This window comes from Cibotium barometz, chromosome 20 (assembly GCF_041138505.1).
Source record: "Cibotium barometz isolate CiBa-2024 chromosome 20, ASM4113850v1, whole genome shotgun sequence".
Taxonomy (NCBI): Eukaryota; Viridiplantae; Streptophyta; class Polypodiopsida; order Cyatheales; family Cibotiaceae; genus Cibotium; species Cibotium barometz.
The window spans coordinates 56,712,808-56,733,373 of NC_141065.1; the positions used below are offsets into that span (position 1 = coordinate 56,712,808).

Below are 20,566 nucleotides of genomic sequence, written 5' to 3' on the forward strand. Positions count from 1 at the left end.
GGACTCCATGACCAGACACAATATGCCCCAAGAAATGTATCTCCTGCAAAAAGAACTCACTCTTCTTGCCATTAACCACCAACCTATGGTTTCTGAGTTCTGTAAACACAATGGCCAAATGCCTTCTATGCTCTTCCTCAGTTCGTGAATGCACAATCATATCATCAAAGAATGTGTCCACAAACTCTCTATGAGGCCTGAAAATCCTGTCCATCATTCTGTTAAATGTGGCAGGCGCATTCGTTAAACCAAAGGGCATAACCAAGAACTCATACAACCCAAACGTGGTTCGGAATGCTGTCTTATGCACATCCTCGGGTCTAATGCGTATCTGATGATACCCGCTTTTCAAGTCAATACGACTAAAAACTGTGGAGCCCTGTAAGCGGTCCAATATGTCATCGATCCTCGGTATGGGGAATCGATTCTTGATGGTATTCTTATTCAGCGCCCTGTAATCAATACACATGCGCCAAGAACCATCCTTCTTCTGCACTAAGAGCACAGGTGAGCAAAAGGGTGATGAGCTAGGCTGAATCAACCCCTTATTCAATAGCTCCTGCACCTGACTCATAATCTCTTCCTGTTGGGCTGCACTAACACGATACGGCGGTCTATTCGGTGGAGTACTACCAGGAATCAGATCTATGGCATGATCTTCTGGCCTCTCAGGAGGTAATTCTCCTGGCAATGACTCGGAAAAACAGTCTTGAAACCCACTTAAGAAATCAGCCCTGTCCTTATCTAACATTGACAAATTAGACTTAGACTCATCATCCTGTGCATCCTTTACATAAATCAAGTACGCGGAAAGATGCTTTTTCATTACTGATGAAATCGCCGAAGCGGATACAATAGGAACAGATTCCCCTTTGAGTTTTACATCCAATACATGCTCTTTCCCTCTATGAGTCAGAGTAGTTTTCCTATTGTAAGTATCCACCACCGCATGTACCCTGTGGCACCATGGCATCCCCAACAAAACATCACAGCCATCCAAAGGCATGATGAAGAACTCCTCGCTGTCCACATAACCCTGCAAATGAAGCCGAAGCTTCCCAATGATAGGAGTAACAGGTTCTGCATACCCTGGACAAGCCATATTTGCCTCATGTAACGGCCCCATCTCCTCTGCGCGAATCCCCAATCGGCCAGCCAAATCTGGTGAAATGAAGTTGGCTCTAGCACCTGTGTCAAAGAAGATCAAAGCATTCTGATCTCTCACTTTGCCCCATGCCCTGCACAACTCTGTAGCTTCACCACTTAGCTGCTCCCCCACAAGATCAGGAACTAAGCCTGCAGAAGGCTTTGGTTTCTTTGGCTTGGGCTCTCCTTTATTGTCAGGGTCCTTCTTGGACGTTCTTTTGGGACAATTGAATGACATATGCCCCTCTTCCGTACAGTAAAAACACTTTTGAGCATCTCTCAAAGCCTGTCTTTCCTCAGAAGTCCTCTTGGGCATTGGCAACTTCTTATACTTTCTCTCTGTAGACCCTTTAGCATCACGAGAAGCATGCCCAAATTTTTCAGCTTTCTTGCTCAATTTCTTACTGCCTTTAAATCCAGATGAACCACCTGTGAGTAACGCATTAGCTGTCATAGCATTTTCAATCATCTGTGACATGTTCGTTACTCTTGTCTTTATACAGTAATCTCGTACCTCCTTGGGCAGCCCACAACAATATTTCTCAACCTGCTCAGATAATGGCACGGCACGATAAGAAGTCACTGGGAGTAGAGCTTCCCAAAACTTCTTGTTATAATCCTCCAAACTATCACACTTTGAAGCATCCAGCTTGTGCCATGCGGTCATAACATCCACTTCAAATGTAGATGTGAGCCATACGGAAGAGAAAACCTGTTTGAATTGAACCCATGTGGTGGGTGCTATGCCCTGCAAAAGAAGAGTAGACCACCACTGCAAAGCATTGCCCTTGAGAAAAGTGGCAGCTTTCCTCACCTTCGAGGACTCTGTGTAATTCCCACCAGAAAAAGCAGCATCAAACTGCTGTAAAAAGGTAAGTGCCTTCAATTTATCCTTGGCCCCACTGAAAGTGTCAAACTTCACTGCAGCTCCCCCTTCCTTGTAATCCTTCGCCTTTCCCATAGGCGTTAGATTATCATATGGAAGTGGTTTCGTGAGATTGCTGCCCCCAACATTCATACCCATCATTGGGTCAACATTTCCCATTCCCATGCCAGGCATACCATACATTCCAGCCATGTTTCCATACATTCCACTATGCATACCTGGCTGCATGCCACCAAACATATTGCCTTGCATCCCAGGTTGCATGCCTGCAAACATATTTCCAGCCATACCGGACTGCATACCACCATACATATTCCCCTGCATGCCAGGCTGAAAATTGGCTCCAAAAGGCCCATACATACCCATGCCTCCCTGAGGGTAACCCCCAGTCATGGATTGAAACACCGAGCCACCACCAAAATAACCTGGATGCATGTTCTGCTGAGGAATAGGTGGCTGTCCATAGAAGGAACTCTGAGAGTTTGCACCATAAGCATGCTGCATATTCGGAAACTGGCCAAAAGATGGTTCCTGTGGGATGGCACCACTATGACCCTGAGGAAGATTCTTCGAACGAACCTTCTTCTTCTTTTTCTGGGGCTCTGTGCGGGGCTCTGTGCGAGATCTCAAAAATTCAGCAAATCTCTCGCTTTGAGTGAGCTGCATAAAAGTATCCATAACACTAGCCAAGCGATCTTTGAACCGAGCATCATCATCCTCTTTACCATGCACATCTTCTGGCTGTGTTACATCCTCATAAGGCTCAACATCTGCAGCCTGTTCTCCTGCAAAAATATCCTCAGATACATCTCTTTCAGGAGAAGTCTCTTGCTCTTCTTCTTCATGATAGAAGTACTCTTCCTCTGTATCAGACATGATTGCTGAATTTTCAGCGATGGCTTTCTTCAAAGCAACCACGAGCTCACCCCCTTCAGAAAGTTGATGATTGGTCCCGGCAACGGAACCTTGAAACCGGCCTCTGATAGAAAACCAGAGTGCGGTAGGAGCAATCACCCGTCCACTTGTAGTCTAGATGAGAAACAAAACACAGATTGGAGCTAGAGTGCCCAAATCTGAAAACACAGCGACACCTGTTGGCCCCAAAGCTTGGCGCCCCTTGCGGTATTTCTTTATTCAATTAAAATAATATGGATGGCTGAGTACAACACAAAGACCAGCCAAGAGTTTACACCTGTAAGTCCAATCTGACGGCCCACAAATCCTTCTCAGCATAGAGGATCTATGCACACAGATCTGTGTCCTCAAGCAACACACTGTGCCTCCCTCTGATCAGCCAAGATCACTAAGCAGGCCAGCCATGGGCATACATCTGGCATAACTGAAGTGCATGATACATCCTCTCAGCTCAAACATACATGTGATGTCCAATCTCTGTCTTAATCCCTTGTCAATCTGCCATACCCCTCCTCTCACAAGGGGCCAGATAACACATATCTGCAACAGACATCAAGCAATAGAAAGAGAGATAGATGAACAGAAACAGAGCTTACCAAGTTCAACTCGTGAAACAACACTGGAGGAAGCAACAGCACCAATCTGTGCTTGCAGGCACTTGAATCCACAACCCTGCTTCACACATGTGCTTGCACTTGCCTGTATCCTCCTCCTGATGCTCACTCCTATGCTGTCCTTGAAAATACAGATCTGAAAATCAGCACTGTACCCGTCTGTACCGCCTCGGGATACGTGCCAGGAGTTGTACTTGCACAAACAGCCGGCTGTCCACTCTTGTACTTGCCTGAATCAGAGTAAACAGTCTGTCCAGCACCTGTTTGCACCACCTGCAGCAGCCTGCAGCAACTGTACTTGCTGTACTTGACTGTCCGTACACTGTACGGCAGTCGTACAGTAGGGTACGGGCTGTTGTACCTGCTGGTACAGTCTGTCCAGACCCTGTGCGCAGAGAATCCAGCAGAGAGAAGAAGACCCGCCGCCTGTGCTAGAGAGAGAAAGAGAGTGCTTACACAGATCTGGCCGTACAGTGCTGTACGGCTGATCTACACTCAGAAAATCAGCAGCAGCACACAGAAAAACAGCCGCCTTCCTCCTCTTGAGCTTTTCCACGCTAGAATTCAAGCGCATGAAGGAAAATCCTCTTTTGCTACACGATTCCCCAAAAAGGGAAGAGAGAGAGAGAAGAGAGAGAAAACTCCTCCCCAATTTAATCCCTAGGGCCCCAACTTTAATAAGTTCCTAGGGCCACTAAGGCCTAGGGGCAAACTCCAATAAACATTAAAACTTAATGTTTCTAGTTCCCCCCTTCACACCTAGGGATGTCCACACATCTTAAACTCTGTCCGGGCACCCCCCATGTGAATCATAAAATATTCTGACCCTGCAACCACCATGCCCACACTTGTCCTGCTCCATTTTCACAGGGCCATGACACTAATGATAGACGTAGGCAAGCCATATACTTGAAGATGTTCGCCATGAACAACTTCACCATATGATCCACTTTGATCGTCTTACGCACGGGAATGAAATGGGCCTACTTACTGAACCTGCATATGATAGTCCAAATGCCATCATTGCCCGTTTGTGTCCATGGAAGATCAAATATAAAATCCATGGCAATGCTCTCCCAAGGTCTATCTGGAATAGGTAAAGGCTGTAGTAACCCTGGTGTCTTTTGACGGTCAAACTTTACCTTGTGACATACGATGCATTGCCTCACAAAGGCATCAACATCTCTTCTCAAGGTTGGCCAATAAAAGAAAGTCTCCACTGCTTTTACCGTGGCGTCAATACCTCTATGACCTGCATACGGTGGAGCATGACTTTCAATCATAACCTTGAGGCGCAATGGCCTGGTAACACACAGTCTGCCATGCATCAATAAAAATCCATCTCTGAGAGTGTAATGCTCATGCCGCTGACCCTCAGACATCTAATCATATAACCTGCCAAAGTCCTCATCATGGGCATACTGCTCTTTCATTTCATCAAGCTCATGATGATAAGCAAGTGAAACTGCGGAGACCTGTGGCTTGCGTGACAAAGCATCTGCCACTACATTCTTTTTGCCTTCCACATGCACAATCTGAAAGTGAAACATAGACAAAAAGTTTGCCCAAAACATATGCTTCTCTGAAAGCTTAGTTTGCGTGAGGAAATAACGCAAGGTCTGATGATCTGTCTGCACAATGAAATCAGCCCCAAGCAAGTAGTGTTTCCATGTAGAAAGAGCGTGAATTACAGCCAACATCTCTTTCTCATAAACCTGTAAATGCTTCTCGGCATCTTGCAATATTCTACTCTCATAGGCTATCACATGTCCCTCTTGCATGAGAACTGCCCCAATGCTACTTCCGCATGCATCACATTGGACAACAAAAGCCTTTTGGAGGTCCGGTAACACCAATACTGGATCCGAAGTAAGCTTTTCTTTGAGCTTTTTGAATGCTGTAATTTCCCGATCAGCCCATCTAAACGGAGTTGCCTTCTTTGTCAAGGCATGAAGAGGCGAAGCAATTTCAGCAAAGTACCGTATGTACCGCCTGTAATAGGAACACATTCCTAGAAAGCTGCGTACATCATGCACGGTCCTCAAATCTGGCCGATTAAGAATTGCTTCCACCTTTGCTGGATCCATACGGACTCCATGCTTAGACACAATATGCCCCAAGAAATGTATCTCTTGCAAAAAGAATTCACTCTTTTTGCCATTAACAACCAGCCTATAGTTCCTGAGTTCTGCAAACACAATGGCCAAATGCCTTCTATGCTCTTCCTCAGTTTGTGAATGCACAATCATATCATCAAAGAATGTGCCCACAAACGCTCTATGAGGCCTCAAAATCCTGTCCATCATTCTGTTTAATGTGGCAAGTGCATTTGTCAAACCAAAGGGCATAACCAAGAACTCATACAACCCAAACATGGTTCAGAATGCTGTCTTGTGCACATCCTCGGGTCTAATTCGTATCTGATGATACCCGCTTTTCAAGTCAATGTGACTAAAGACTGTGGAGCCCTGTAAGCGGTCCAAAATGTCATCGATCCTCGGTATGGGAAATCGATTCTTAATGGTATTCTTGTTCAACGCCCTGTAGTCAATACACATGTGCCAAGAACCATCCTTCTTTTGCACTAAGAGTACAGGTGAGCAAAAGGGTGATGAGCTAGGCTGTATCAACCCTTTATTCAAAAGCTCCTGCACCTGACTCATAATTTCTTCCTGTTGGGCTGCACTAACACGGTACGGCGGTCTATTTGGTGGAGTACTACCAGGAATTAGATCAATGGCATGATCTTCTGGCCTCTCAGGAGGAAGTTCTCCTGGTAATGACTCGGAAAAACAATCTTGGAGCCCACATAAGAAATCAGTCCTGTCCTTATCTAACATAGACAAATTAGACTTAGACTCATCATCCTGTGCATCCTTTACATAAATCAAGTACGCGGAAAGATGCTTTTTCATTACTGATGAAATTGCCGAAGCGGATACAATAGGAACAGATTCCCCTTTAAGTTTTACATCCAAAACATGCTCTTTCTCTCTATGAGTCAGAGTGATTTTCCTATTGTATGTGTCCACCACCGCATGTACTCTGTGGCACCATGGCATACCCAACAAAACATCACAGCCATCCAGAGGCATGATGAAAAACTCTTCGCTGTCCACATAACCCTGTAAATGAAGCCGAAGCTTCCCAATGATAGGAGTGACGGGTTCTGAATACCCTGGACAAGCCATGTTAGCCTCATATAACGGCCCCATTTCCTCTGCACGAATCCCCAATCGGCCAGCCAAATCTGGTGAAATGAAGTTGGCTCTAGCACTTGTGTCAAAGAATATCAAAGTATTCTGATCTCTCACTTTGCCCCATGCCCTGCACAACTCTGTCTCCTCACCACCTGGATGTTCCCCCACAAGATTAGGAACTAACCCTGCAGAAGATTTTGGTTTCTTTGACTTGGGCTCTCCTTTATTGTCAGAGTCCTTTTGGGACTTTCTCTTGGGACAATTAAATGACATATGTCCCTCTTCAGTACAGTAAAAACATTTCCGAGCATCTCTCAAAGCCTGTCTTTCCTCAGAAGTTCTCTTGGGCATTGGCAACTTCTTATACCTCGTCTCTGAAGACCCTTTAGCATCACGAGAAGCATGCCCAGATTTTTCAGCTTTCTTGCTCGAGTTCTTACTTCCTTTAAACCCAGATGATCCTCCAGTGAGTAACGCATTAGCTGTCATAGCATTCTCTATCATCTGTGACATGTTCGTTACTCGAGTCTTGATACAATAATCACGCACCTCTTTGGGCAGCCCACAACAATACTTCTCTACCTGCGCAGACAAAGGCACTGCACGGTAAGAAGTCACTGGGAGTAAAGCTTCCCAAAACTTCTTGTTATAATCTTCCAAATTTTCACATTTTGAAGCATCCAACTTGTGCCATGCAGTCATAACATCCATACGGAAGAGAAGACCTGTTTAAATTGTACCCAAGTAGTAGGTGCTATGCCCTGCAAAAGAAGAGTAGACCACCACTGCAAAGCATTGCCCTTGAGAAAAGTGGCAGCTTTCCTCACCTTAGAGGACTCTGTGTAATTCCCACCAGAAAAATGCTGTAAAAAGGTGAGTGCCTTTAGTTTATCTTTGGCCCCACTGAATGTATCAAACTTCACAGCAGCTCCCCCTTGAAATGGACAACTTAAAATAACTTGAAATTGAAATGAAAATGAAATGGAAAGATGGACACCAGCACTGGGGCCGGAACGGGCCGACCCCCCCCTCAATATATGATATATTTATTGGGAGTATTTAACAAATACAATGCTCCATGGGTTCCAAGAACCACATGATGTCCATGTACATATGAAAACAGTACCAAACAAATAGGCTCGAAGTCGAAATTCGATGTAGATGCTTGAAGCAGAACGACCACTAGCGTGGTCCAGTCTCTACGGTCCTGTGCTTTCACTGGACTCCGCGGAGAGCGCCTGACTGGTGTTCCGAGACCACGCACAAACAGGCGCTCTCGTACTAACGCCTGGCTCTCCCGATCTCAGCACCTTTGGACCGAGGTTCTCCAATTGAGCTTGGACTACCCGGCACCGAACGGGTGTTACCCAGGGGAATGAATCCCTTATCAGATTTAACACAAAGTACTTTATTTAAATCTGAACATTCACTTACTTGTGGATGGCAGAAGGAAATCCAATACCCATGTGTGCAGTTACTTGAGAGAATCACCAGTTGTAGCCACTTGAAGACGGAAGACGCTGCCTATGGAAAGGAGGCACGATCGCCTACCAAGGAAATTAGCCACCTGCTGTGTAGGACATAGCCACCTTCTTGTGGAGGAGGGAAATAGAGTAATAACCACCACTTTGAAGAGAAAATCGCCTGGCGTATAATCTGCTGGAGGTGAAGCACACAGTTGGCTGTATGAAGAGGTAACACAGCTTGTATGGAAGAGGCAGTCAGCCGCCTGTAGCAAGTACAGCCATCAGTTTGTGGTGTAGCCACCTGATGAATAGTAGGCGCCTGGCTGCTGTACACAGACACCTGGTTGCAGAGAAGATGCCCTGAAGGAGCTCACACACAGTCGCCTGCAGTGTTACCAGGCGAAGAGAAAGCAGCCTGCTGGGTGTGCAGTTCAGTTATGACTGGCTGCAGCCTGTGCAGCCCACCTGTAGGAGAGGAGGTGATATAGGCGCCTAGGTTGCCATGAGGAGGGGCAGCCTGCAGGTAATACAGGCGCAGCCTGTGAAGTGTAGATGATGGGCAGCCGCCTGTATGAGAGGCAGTCGCCTATTGGAGAAGGGAGCGCAGCAGTTCAATAGTCGCTTTTTGGAAACATGCGCAGAGATGATGGTCGCCGGTTCTTTATCTCCACGAAGATGGTGGAAGTGGGTGATGTCTACGCTTGGAGGAGAAGACTTTTTTTTATAAAACTTAAGGTGGAGTTAACGCATGGTACTTGGCTGGCTCCCCACGATTGCATGTGGGTGGCCAGTTCCAAGGTGGGTTGGGTAGGTGCCCATGCACCCACCCCCACACACTTAAGTGGGGCTCCCCACCTTGGCCCCTAAGTGGGTGCCCAAAGGGGGTGTCCACTTTTAAATGAATGTGAACATTTAACCTTCAAAAACAAAAGGTTAGAATATGAAATATTAAAATAACATGTGCCATATACTTACCACCTGTTCACATGCACTAAAACTCGTCAGAAGACAGAGCAGACTTCACGACTCACTGGCAGGCGTCCCCGCTCAGTAAGTAACACGTCAAGCAGGCAAACACAAAAATACAAGTCATGCGAAAACAGTTTCAAACATGCAGAACATGTGTGCATGTGCAAAAAGTAACATGGACATATCTCCCGTTCATGGAACAAGTACAAAATATCTGTCGGCACAAAACTGGCACAACGTAAAATATAAAAACCTGGTCTTCCTATGGAGTGACAGTCCCATAGGTAAGACACAGTTCCAGGCACGAGCCTCCCTATGGTGTGACAGTCCCATAGGCAAGACACGGCACGAATACTGGCTCTTCCATGGCGTGACAATCCCATGGGTCGAACACAGTCCAGGTCATACACGGGTGGCACTAGTCTGGCTCCCGTCCATACGACACCATCCTGCTAACACACGGGTGGCACCAGTCTGGCTCCCGTCCATGTAAGCAAAATACTGGCCTCTTCACATGAGACACCGGCTTGGCCTCAAGTGAACGAGACGCAAAATCTAGAGATGGACCAAATGGTCGGCCAATTGGTGACATTCAAAGTCCCGACACCTTTAGCCTTGCTTCCGGGTCTCGCCACCGCCAGCTTCAAAGTCCTGCCACCTTCAGCCCTACTTTTGGGTCCCGCCACCTCCACACTTGTGGTCCCACCTTCTGCTGCAACAACTCTGCAACTCCACTCGCCTTTTGTACCTGGTCATCTCAAGCGGGTCACTTGCAGGTATTTTTATTTCAAAAAATAAAAAATAAAAAAATTTGCTGCAGACATTCTAGTGCAGGTTCAGAGAATTTTGGACGTTTGGCAAAATTCCCCTTTGCATGGAAAATTACAGAAAGCACCATATGTAGACGTCAATTTTTGATGCAGAATTGCCAAAAATTGAATATGCTTTGGTTGGAATTTGGGTGGTTTTTCAAATTAAGTGCAAAATCAGCAAATTAAGCCTCTTGTAGTTGCAAAAATTTGGGGCTTTTGTGAAAATTGGGCAATTGATTGCACATTGAAGCAATTGCAGTGCATAAATATTGGGGCTTTTCAGTTTGGAGCATGTAATTGGGGATTACAACGGCAATTTGTCACATATGTATACACATTGTGTGTAATTGGAAAATCTGGTGTAGGTTTATACTTGCTTTAGGTTGTAGGCAAAAAAATTTTGCACAGGACATTTGGTTGCCTGGCAGTGGGCTTACTCTCATACAGAGAGTGGTCTGCTACCTTGTACAGGCTCACACTTTCACTAAGGGGGGATTTGTAGGCATATGCTCGCTTATGGTAGCGCTACGTGTGAACAGGGCTTTCCATGTGGTTTTTCCCCTTGGATATCAAGTGTGAAAGGACACTCTATCCATATAACTTTTGTACTTCTATATTATATGGATGTGACTCACATGCAAGGGTTGACTTGCATTTTGTGATCACCACACATTTTGTGTCTAGCTCTCTCTCTCTCTCTCTGCCTGCAGGTTCGCCCAGTTCGCCTTCTCTCTCCTCGCTTCCCTTTTCCCCACCCACCCTTGCTCAGGCCCCCAAGGCAGCAACATAACTCTCCCCTACACCTGGAGCTGAGCATCTTGTAGGTCGCATTTTTTGAGTCTCCCCCAAAGGGGAGAGGGTACCCTTGAGGGGGGACTCGTTCCACCAACAGCCCTCTCCTTTATCAGCAGCAACACATGGAAAGTAAGAAGTCTTTTGCCTCAGTCACCGCTTCACGATTACCGCCCATTCCTCCACCCTTGAGCAAGCCGACACCATGGGAAGCCTACCTCATGCAAGAACTGAAGAAACTCCAGGGAGAATTAGCAGCACTGAAACACGAGACTATCAAGAAAGATGAACAAATCAACGAACTGAAAGTGCAAGTGCAAGCCATGAAGACGAAGCAAGAGGAAGCACGAGAAGGACCCATACCTACAACACTACAAACAGAAACGACAAACCATGTTTCAAAGGTAAATTCAGTTAACTCACAAGATTTTGTTAAAGAAGTCATATCAGCAGTCAAAGAAAAGGAACGAATGGAAAGTAACAAAAAGGTAATCAGAGTCGGTGGTCTTCCTCAAGGCTGGGATAGGGCAGACATAGCTCAAGAGCTTCGAGAAGACTATATATTAGATACAGATGTACTTACAGCACAACTGAGCAAAGTAGTCCCCTTCGTGGACTTAGGAGACCCTATCTCTATTATAGTAAAGGGTACACAGGCAAAAGTCTCCTATATGGACAACAATGAGAAAATAACAGTGATGAAGCAAACAAGGTCTCTCCAAGGGACAAAGGTATGGATAGCTGATGAACTCACCCCGCTACAACTCAAGAGCAAATCGGCAGAGCTGAATAAAGTTAAAGAAGCAAGAAAGAATGGCAAATGGGCAATATACAGAGGAGGACAAGCAATCATTAAAGAATTCCGCACCCCACCCCCCTCAAGAGCAAATCCATCCATGGATGAAATATAGCTATTTTTATTTTGAACCTCAATTTCGAACTAGATGCAATAGAACCCATTGTAATTTAAACTCTTAAGAGTCTTAAGAGTTCATTTTGAGTTATTTTTTTTTCAGTTTTATGCCCCTTTGGCATTGATACCCAAAGTGGAATGTAAATGGATGTACCTGATCTGTCCCATAGGTCGGATTCGGCCTCCTGTGGACGTTAATATAACTTTCTTTCTTTCTTTCTTTCTTTCTCTCTCTCTTTTGTGTGAGCTTCTTCTCCTTGCATCTAACCCTAATCTGAAGGAAGCATTGCTGTGTGAGAGTCCCCCCAACAGAAGTCCCATCCGTTGTGTGGTCCATATTAGAGTAGGGAGAATCAACTTCTGGTGAGAAAAGTTGGTTCTCCGGAATAGCAGGTAGACGATCCATGCCGTGTGCTCTTGAGGTCTTCGATCCCTTTGCTCACGATAGCTCTGATACCATGTGAGGGCAAAAGGACGAAAGGACCAGATGTACGAGAGATCAGAGCAAATCAACATAACATGAAATGGGTGAATGAGTGTATGTATGATGGTGAACGAAATCATGTACAAGAGGCCCTCTGTTGTGAGGTGACTATGAGTAGTAGATCGGTGTAGAAGCAAAGACAATGTCGGAGCTGAAGCACGGTTGATGACGAAGGCTCGCGTCGATGTGAGGCAAAGACGCTCCGAGTGGTGGTCGGTGTGTCGAAGGCTCACGTCGGTGGATGCAGAGGCACTCTAAGGTGGTAGATAGTGGGTAGCGGAAGGTGAAGTGGTGCACGCTACGGTGACAAGGGTGCTGTGGTACTTGAGGGGTGATGAAGAGCAGAGAGGGCTGCCCTCCCGAGTGGTGCAGGCTATGGTGACGAGGGTGCTGCAATACTTGAGTGGTGGTGAGGAGCAGAGAGGGCTGCCGTCCCAAGTGGTGTAGGCTTTGGTGGCGAGGGTGCTGTCCTGAGCTGTGAGAGGGCTGCTGTCCCAAGATGTGATCTGCTGCAGGAGAAAACGTTGGGACTGATGATGATAATCTGATGTAGAAGTGTTGCCGGCAGCAGTAGCAGATGGCGGCGGTGAGGTATGATGTGGTCAACGATGTGGTAATTGCTGAATGATAAAGCAATGCTATATATATGGAGTGGGCTGTTGGTTGGTCCTGTGCAGGGGCTGTCGGCCAGTAGCACAAGACCCAAAATCCAAATAAAACCAAATAAACCAAATAAAATCCCCTTTTTAGGACTAGGAAAAATGCCATTTTCACAGTCTCATAATAGCTACTTACCCCCACCTAAGATGGCTTACCCATAGGCTATGGTTAACCTAACGTGAAACGGTGAATGTCTTAACCTTGGTTAGCCTTGGGACATAACATACTTTCCCCCCTTAAGAACCATTAATGTCCTCGATAATAAATCCAGGGAAGCGACTCTTTAGACTACGCATTGACTTCTCCCATGTAGCCTCGACCTCAGACCTTCCTTTCCATTTGATCGAGTACTCTGAGTAGATGGTATGCCGAGACCGTCTAATACGTTGATCTAGAACCAACTTGGGTTCCATTGGAATATACCTTGTCACATGCACTCTGCATTGGAGTGCTATGTGACACACTGGCTCTACATCAATGCAACATTTGTATAGTAGGATTACCCTTTTCATGAACATTTTGTTGTATGTCGTGGCCCCATTGTGAGCCCTAGTCCGGGACATGTCAGGCATGAGCTACGTAGGTTAGTCTCCAAGCCTTAGAGCGTTTGCATGTGTCAATCCTCTTATCCACTTGGAGAATTCAGCATATAAGTACACGTAGATGTGTCATGTGCAAGACATGTACATGCTGATCCCAAGGGCTAATCCTTGAAAGGCAATAGATAAAGAACAAGACTTGGACCAGATTTTGGAGCTTGTGCTGCGAAAATGGTCAGGAGTACCTTGTGGAGGGGCACAGGAGGCATGTGTCAATCCTCTTAGAGCGTTTGCATGTGTCTTGGAGAATTCAGCATATAAGTACATGTAGATGTGTCATGTGCAAGACATGTACATGCTGATTCCAAGGGCTAATCCTTGAAAGGCAACAGATAAAGAACAAGACTTGGACCAGATTTTGGAGCTTGTGCTGCGAATATGGTTAGGAGTACCTTGTGGAGGGGCACAGGAGGCATGTGTCAATCCTCTTAGAGCGTTTGCATGTGTCAATCCTCTTATCCACTTGGAGAATTCAGCATATAAGTACATGTAGATGTGTCATGTGCAAGACATGTACATGCTGATCCCAAGGGCTAATCCTTGAAAGGCAACAGATAAAGAACAAGACTTGGACCAGATTTTCGAGCTTGTGCTGCGAATATGGTCAGGAGTACCTTGTGTAGGGGCACAGGAGGCTGTCGGCCAGTTTATGATGAAGTATGTTCTGTCGGCTGCAACATTTCAGGGAATATTTGTCCAGGATCTGGCCGATAGCAGGTCGGCCAGTCTATAGGGGATTTCAAAGGCCTATATAAGGCATCATTGCTCATTGTTGACATTCATTCAGTCCTACATGGACTGAGTGATAGACTTAGGATTAGATTAGGTGAAGATACCAGCTTTTGATGGCAGCCTATGGCTTGCAGGATTTGTACACCTTTTTGTACTGTAGAATATACTAAAACTCAGCTATCTCTCTCTCCGTACCACATGATATTATCCGTGCAGAGATGGCTGCCCCCCCATTGGTAGTAGAGGCACTCACTCGATCAGTCTCCTTTATACATAGCACTTGGGCTCTCCCTAGAGACAGATATGCTCGCTTAGCCCTGTAGTCTTCACGACAGTTGGTATCACAGGGAGACGGATCATGTTGGTATGCACAAATGACAGCTTGGTTCCAACTGCATGACTTTAGTATGGACAGGCTACCTCCATTTCAGTACTCCTTGGATGCACCCTCCCTCTCTCTCACACGGGCAGAGATTACCAGACTTATCAGGCAGGACTTGACTCAGCTGGACACTAGGAGGACATGGATACAGCCGACACACGAGCTTGGTACGAAGATGGCTTTATAGAGATCATCTTCTCCAGCTCACGGAGGATGGGTTTGTGATTAGACCCAGCTACATGGATACTCATCTTTCTCATGGGGTACGGTGTGCTATTGGTCAGATGCGCACATCCTCACACTAGCTAGAGATTGAGACTGGCAGATTCAGAGGAGTACCAGTTGAGGCCAAGATTTGTCAGTTGTGCCAGATGGAGCCAGAGACAGAGTTACATTACATATGTCACTGTCTAGTATATTATGAGATACGAGGCCGTTTTCACTGCCTGTTCAGAGAGGGTTTCGGACCACTTTCCAGAGTCATGAGATACCAGGATCAGAGATGCCTCGGATTATACTTGTTGGAGCTGCGTAGACATAGAGAGGGTCTTTGGGGAGGGGATCAGAGAGGGAGAGACACCTACAGCGGCAGATTATAGACTTCTTTCGACCAGAGATTGAGCAGTCAGGCTAGCAGGCATTGCAGCTAGCCCTAGAGTATAGCCGCACCAGAGGTACACTGATTGATCGGGCTATAGAGTTGGGGCGGTCCAAGCGCCCCAAGATGAGAGGCCCATCTCGACACCGGCGGAGACTACAAGAGAGGATCAGGACCATACTAGCACGGCATGGGAGACGTCCAGTCAGAGTACTCACCATGGACGACATTGAGGATATCCATAGTTGTCACGGTACGAAAATACGATACCGTACGGGAATTTTTGGTATGATATGAAAATTTTGGATACCGTACGATAAAATACGGTTTTTATTTTTTACACTTACAACCTATGGAGCTTCAAGCTTGAATGTGAGGGAAGGTTGGGAGGGGAGGAGTCTACAGTGCTTGAGGAACCAGAACATGGATATGTGTCTCTCCAAGTTGGATCTCCCGATTGTCTCCAAAAAAGAACTTGGATGGGTAATGCAATACCAAAGGTCTCCCAGTGTAGCGTTTATGACTAAGGGACCGTCCTTGCACAAATACGAGCAGTGCATCTAGGGTGATAGGTTTAGGGACTCCTCTCTAGATCAAAATGGCCATGTCCAAATCTTCTCCCTCGTACATAACTTGAGAATCTAACTGTCTAGCCTACCTATACCAGGGATCTCCAAGTGATGTAGCAAGATTCTCTCATCCTACCAATCAAGTGTACACTACTAGTCTACCTCGCCAGATTTTTTAGGTCTCTCAACAACCCCATATGGTGGACACAAAAGTTGCAAAGTACTGCGAGCATTTGGGATCTTCGTTAAGCAGGGTTTCTATATTTTTTTTAAGCATTTGGAATTTTTTTTTCTTTGGGGAGGGGGGGGAACTCGTACCGTACGATACCGCACGATATCGTACCGTACGAACCCATTCGTACCGGTACAAGAAACAACTATGAGGATATCCGCCATCGACCGATGAGAGACATCTTTGGATAGTGATGTATATGATGCTTACCTTTGTTGTTGGAGTTTTCCTTCCCAGATGTTATCCATTAGGAGCTCCTAGTACCTTACTTTTCCTCATAGTAGTTGTTTCAGTTTCAGTTAGTTGTTTAGTTGTTTTAGCTTTTCTTACACAGACATTGTATCAGATCCACCAATTGTTGCAACCTTTTTGGTCTCATAGGTCATTTTGGCCTTTTGAAGACGTTAATATATCATTTCATTTCATTTCTCTCTTCTCTCCATCTCTCTTGCTTGCGTTTTGCATTAGGTTGTTCCAAGATGGTGTTCAGGGCTGAAAGAAGACTCCCAGAGCTTTTGCATGTGACATTGGTATCAGAGCATCAGGCTTAGCAAGGCTAAACACTAATTCAGTCCTAGATGGAGGTGCACAGTCCAAGGAGAGGAACACAAGACATGGAAGAAATTCTTCCTCCCCCTTGCAAGTAGGAGTATTTGCTTATATTTCTTTGGAGAACTTTGTACAATGGGTATGAAAGATGATTGAGGACTGCCCAACGCAACAACGAAGTTGACCGAACGCAGGCTGAACCATATGTTGTCCAACTGCATAGTCACTAGAAACGTTTCGAGGTTTTTGAGGTTTTGGGGCAAAATGTTTCGGTCTTTGGCTAAGAAACGCCAAGGTTTCGGATTTTTTCTATATAATTTTGCATTGCGAAAGTTCCAAAAAATAGAAACTTTTAACTTTGAGAAAGTTTTCTTTTTTTGGAGAAACAAAAAAAAATCAAGAGTTTCTGAAATGTTTTGAAACATTTCTTGCTTTTTGGAGTTTCTCACTCCAGAAACGCGTTTTCATGTGACTATGTGTCCAAGCTCCTTTGAATGTCTCTTCGATGATCACTATGCAAACCCAAAACTAAGGGATGCACATATGTTGTCTGAATGTTGACGAATGCTCTTCGTGGAGGCCTTGGGAAGTGTAGCACACTAAAGTGTTGCTTTGCTAAATGTATGCACAAGGCTAGTGTAAGCCCAACCGAGCGTGCAATGATATATTCAACCACGTGTCCAAGTGATATAGATAGAGAGAGAAGGGGGAGAGAGAGAGAGGTTGTCACCATTTGGCCACCCAATTGGTCCACCTGTGCTTTAGCACGTCTATTTGGGTATAGTCTCATGAACGGGGATTGTCCATACCAATGCTGCATTGCATAGCATCTTTATGTGTTTGCTTGCAATTGAAATTGCATGCTGTTTTCATGCTTGCTTGACCAATGTGTAGTTCCGGGTAAGGGGATGTCCGCCTGCGAACCGTGCGTGTGAAACTGTCTGCTGACATGGTTATGTGGCATGTGATAGGTGGTAAGTATTGGTCATAAACCTAGCCTTAGGAGTTAGCACTAATTTATAAGTGAGTGTGTACACACTTCATTAAAATTTTGGGCGACCAAAACTCACTTATAAATTATAACCAGTCGGGTGTTAACACACATTGATGGCCCGAGGTGGACATAACCCAATGTCTACCGCCCAGACCTTATCCCCTTTGTACAAAGGGAGTAACCAGCCATGTGTCCACTCTAGCTTGCTCCACAAAGCACCTGCCTTCCACCTACAGTGGACAACTCACCACCTCTCTCCTCTCTCCAGAGATTGGCGCCTCCTTCATGAGGGCTGTTGGGTTGCATTTTCTGTACATTCTCCTTCCCAACTCCATTTCCAAGCTTGCTAAGGTGATTTTCAAGCTTCCAAGAGTGGTTCCGGATGCTAATCACTCTCCTACACACTCCCAATGACTGAAATTCAGCAAACAGCTCTCTTTATTGCTATAATTTTTGGTCTTTTTGCTGAAAACCCTAATTTCAGCCCTCCTTTCTCAAGCTGAACCATAGGGGAAGCTTTCCCAAGTTCCCTTCATCCTCTTGAAGACTTTTGTCGCGAAGAAAGGCGACAAATCGAAGATCTCAACACTCCAAGGACTTCCATCGCGAAGACTTCCGCTGTCATCGACTCTACTTGCTATTGGTAAGCTTTTACGCTTAAATATGGAAGCAAGTAGCAGGAGGGAGGAACCGGATTACAAGATCACATACCCTGTGTAGTGTTCTCTTGTCCTACGTGCTCTCCTGTAGATTGTTGCTACCATGTGTTGGTGGAACAATAGAGAGCAGATGGTAGGGAACATGGGCACTTGAGAGGGTAGTGTGGATTGCAAGTCTACAACGACAACCACTTGTTTGCAATACTGTATTCATATGCATTGGTATGGAAATCTGGTCAGAAATGCCCATGACACTATGTACTTGATTCTCCCAAGATCAATATACTTTATTTGAGGGAGGGGTCGGGCGTTCTGGCTCATTGTGTGTCTCTTGTCAATTCAGCAATTTACTTCTTGTATTTGAGCAAGTGTCCATCAAATCTTAGTGTATTTAAGTGTATTGATTAGCATTGTGTTCAAGCAAGTCACAGAGGTATAGGGGTTTTACACAGTACAGCACACTGAGCGGGGAACAGGCCCCGGTTCCTTTCAAGAATTTATTTCAGGAGCAATCCATGGGCTTTTCCAAGCTAGACCAATACAAGCAAATGAATACAATATCAAACAAATATGTCGATGACGAGGTTGGGTTGGTGTCGGTGTCGATGGCACAAGCTCTCCAATGCTGAGCACACCACGAGGATGACCCACAAGAGACTTAGACCGGGCTAGTACCAGAATCCAATATCCAAATCTTAGACCAAAAGGTCTCCAAGTTTGTAAACAAGTCCCATAGTAGATGTGTGTATTTGATGAAGTTCTTGATGTTCTGATGTAGAGAAGATGTCAAACTTTGGTGTAAGAACAATCCCTGATGCACCAGCCTGTACCAGAGTAGTATGGTGCCTGTACATGCTCAGTGCTGTAAGATCTTGCACCTGAACTGTACAGCATTTTGTTGCTGCTGTATGTCTTATTCTGCTGCTGGACGGCAATTTGTACCAGCTGTATGGTCATGTTCTGCTACTGCTACTATACTGCTGATTGTATTTTCTGTACGGAGATTGTACCTGCATAACGGTGCCCCTCCTTTGCTCTACGATGTCTCTTGTTGCGGTTCGGTGCCCTTTCCCAGTGGCTTGGTGCCTGCAGTCAACTGAACAGTCAGCATGGGAAGTGGCCAACTAACTGTTACAGAATTTGTAAACCTGGTGGATAGTCGACCTGGCTTGAGAGTGCAAATTTTGGGCCACTGGGAGGATTTGGAGCCTGCCTAGATTGCCGGCAGTGGTTTCACAACCGAAGACCTGCCTGACAATGGAATTGAATCGGAGAACCTGCCTGGTGGTAGTTGACTGGTAGAGAAATTGACATTGAGCTGGTTGATATTTGTATTCTGTTATCTTGGAAATCTGGTACCTCTGGCAGAGTTGCCCCTATGTACCCTCAAAAGCTTTGTACTGGATTTTCCTTTTTGGTAATAATAGGGGGGGCAGGCCCATCTCGTGTGTATGGAATAGAGATCCAAACCATACATACACAGGCACCAATTTTGCATCTTTTTTTTTTTCTGCATTGTGTTATTGATTAATTGAATAATCAAGGTCTCCAGAATACATGTCCCTGTTGCGGGAGAACCAACCCTTTTGAATTGGCTACCCCACATTCATCCTCCATTTCTCTCCACTCCATTACACATCGTGGTAGCTCCTTTTCACATGTCTTGCACGTTCCCACGGTCTTCAGCAAGTTCTTGCCACTTACATGTGGACTGAGTAGTACACACCTTCAGTACACACCATACAATGCTTTGGTATATGCTTGTGACACGTTGAGGATTTTGTTTCCTGGCATTTGTACAGTAAAATCTTATTGTGTATTTTGTTCAAATCAAGGATCAGCTTCTGGAGCAAATGCCGGGTGTCATTGCTGCCTTGGATGCACACTTGGATAGAGCTCTTGTCAGGTATATTTTCCATTAATTTTTTCCCTGAAAGTATGGTAAAATGTGGAAATTGGATTTTTAAAACATAGTCCAATTGCAGTTTATCTGAACTAGAGACAGTGAAGTCTCTACTTGACAGCAAAGAGATCTTAACGCCACAAGTAAAATCAAAAAGCGACGAGTAGCAAGATTCCTAAATACATGTAACATTCACTCACATTGCCATGGTGGTGCATTTCTCATCCCAACATAACCATGCCAAGTTTATGGTGTGAAGTTGGTATGTATCCTTCTCCAGTCTGAATGTACATGCTTTTATGTTCTCATATGTAAGATTTAAGGTCTTGAGTAGCCTAAGGGCAATTGGACCATGGGAAACACCAAAGGGGGATGGATTCTATGCCCAACTCGAAAGGTACTGCTAAAAAGCAAAGAAAGCACTGTAATTTACTTGCCGTGTGAGTTTTTTTTAATACTTTGCATTTGTCGATGTTTTGCATGCTTGCTGGA

The 20,566-nt window shown here is 45.4% G+C and overlaps 1 protein-coding gene across 6 annotated transcripts in view; it reads left to right on the forward strand.

Annotated features, from left to right (window-relative positions):
• Nucleotides 1-20,566, forward strand: part of TOM2B (tobamovirus multiplication 2B) — a 67,443-nt gene that overhangs the window by 44,997 nt on the left and 1,880 nt on the right. Inside the window, exons 3-4 of one of the 6 annotated variants that reach the window (XM_086815035.1) lie at nt 20,013-20,077; nt 20,157-20,529. In XM_086815035.1, coding sequence (XP_086671161.1) covers nt 20,013-20,077; nt 20,157-20,241 — 150 coding nt within the window. In that variant the 3' untranslated portion in view covers nt 20,242-20,529. Of the gene's footprint in view, nt 1-20,006; nt 20,078-20,156; nt 20,530-20,566 lie in introns of those variants that run through there. The other 5 variants (XM_086815034.1, XM_086815036.1, XM_086815038.1 and 2 more) reach the window with 5 other exon arrangements.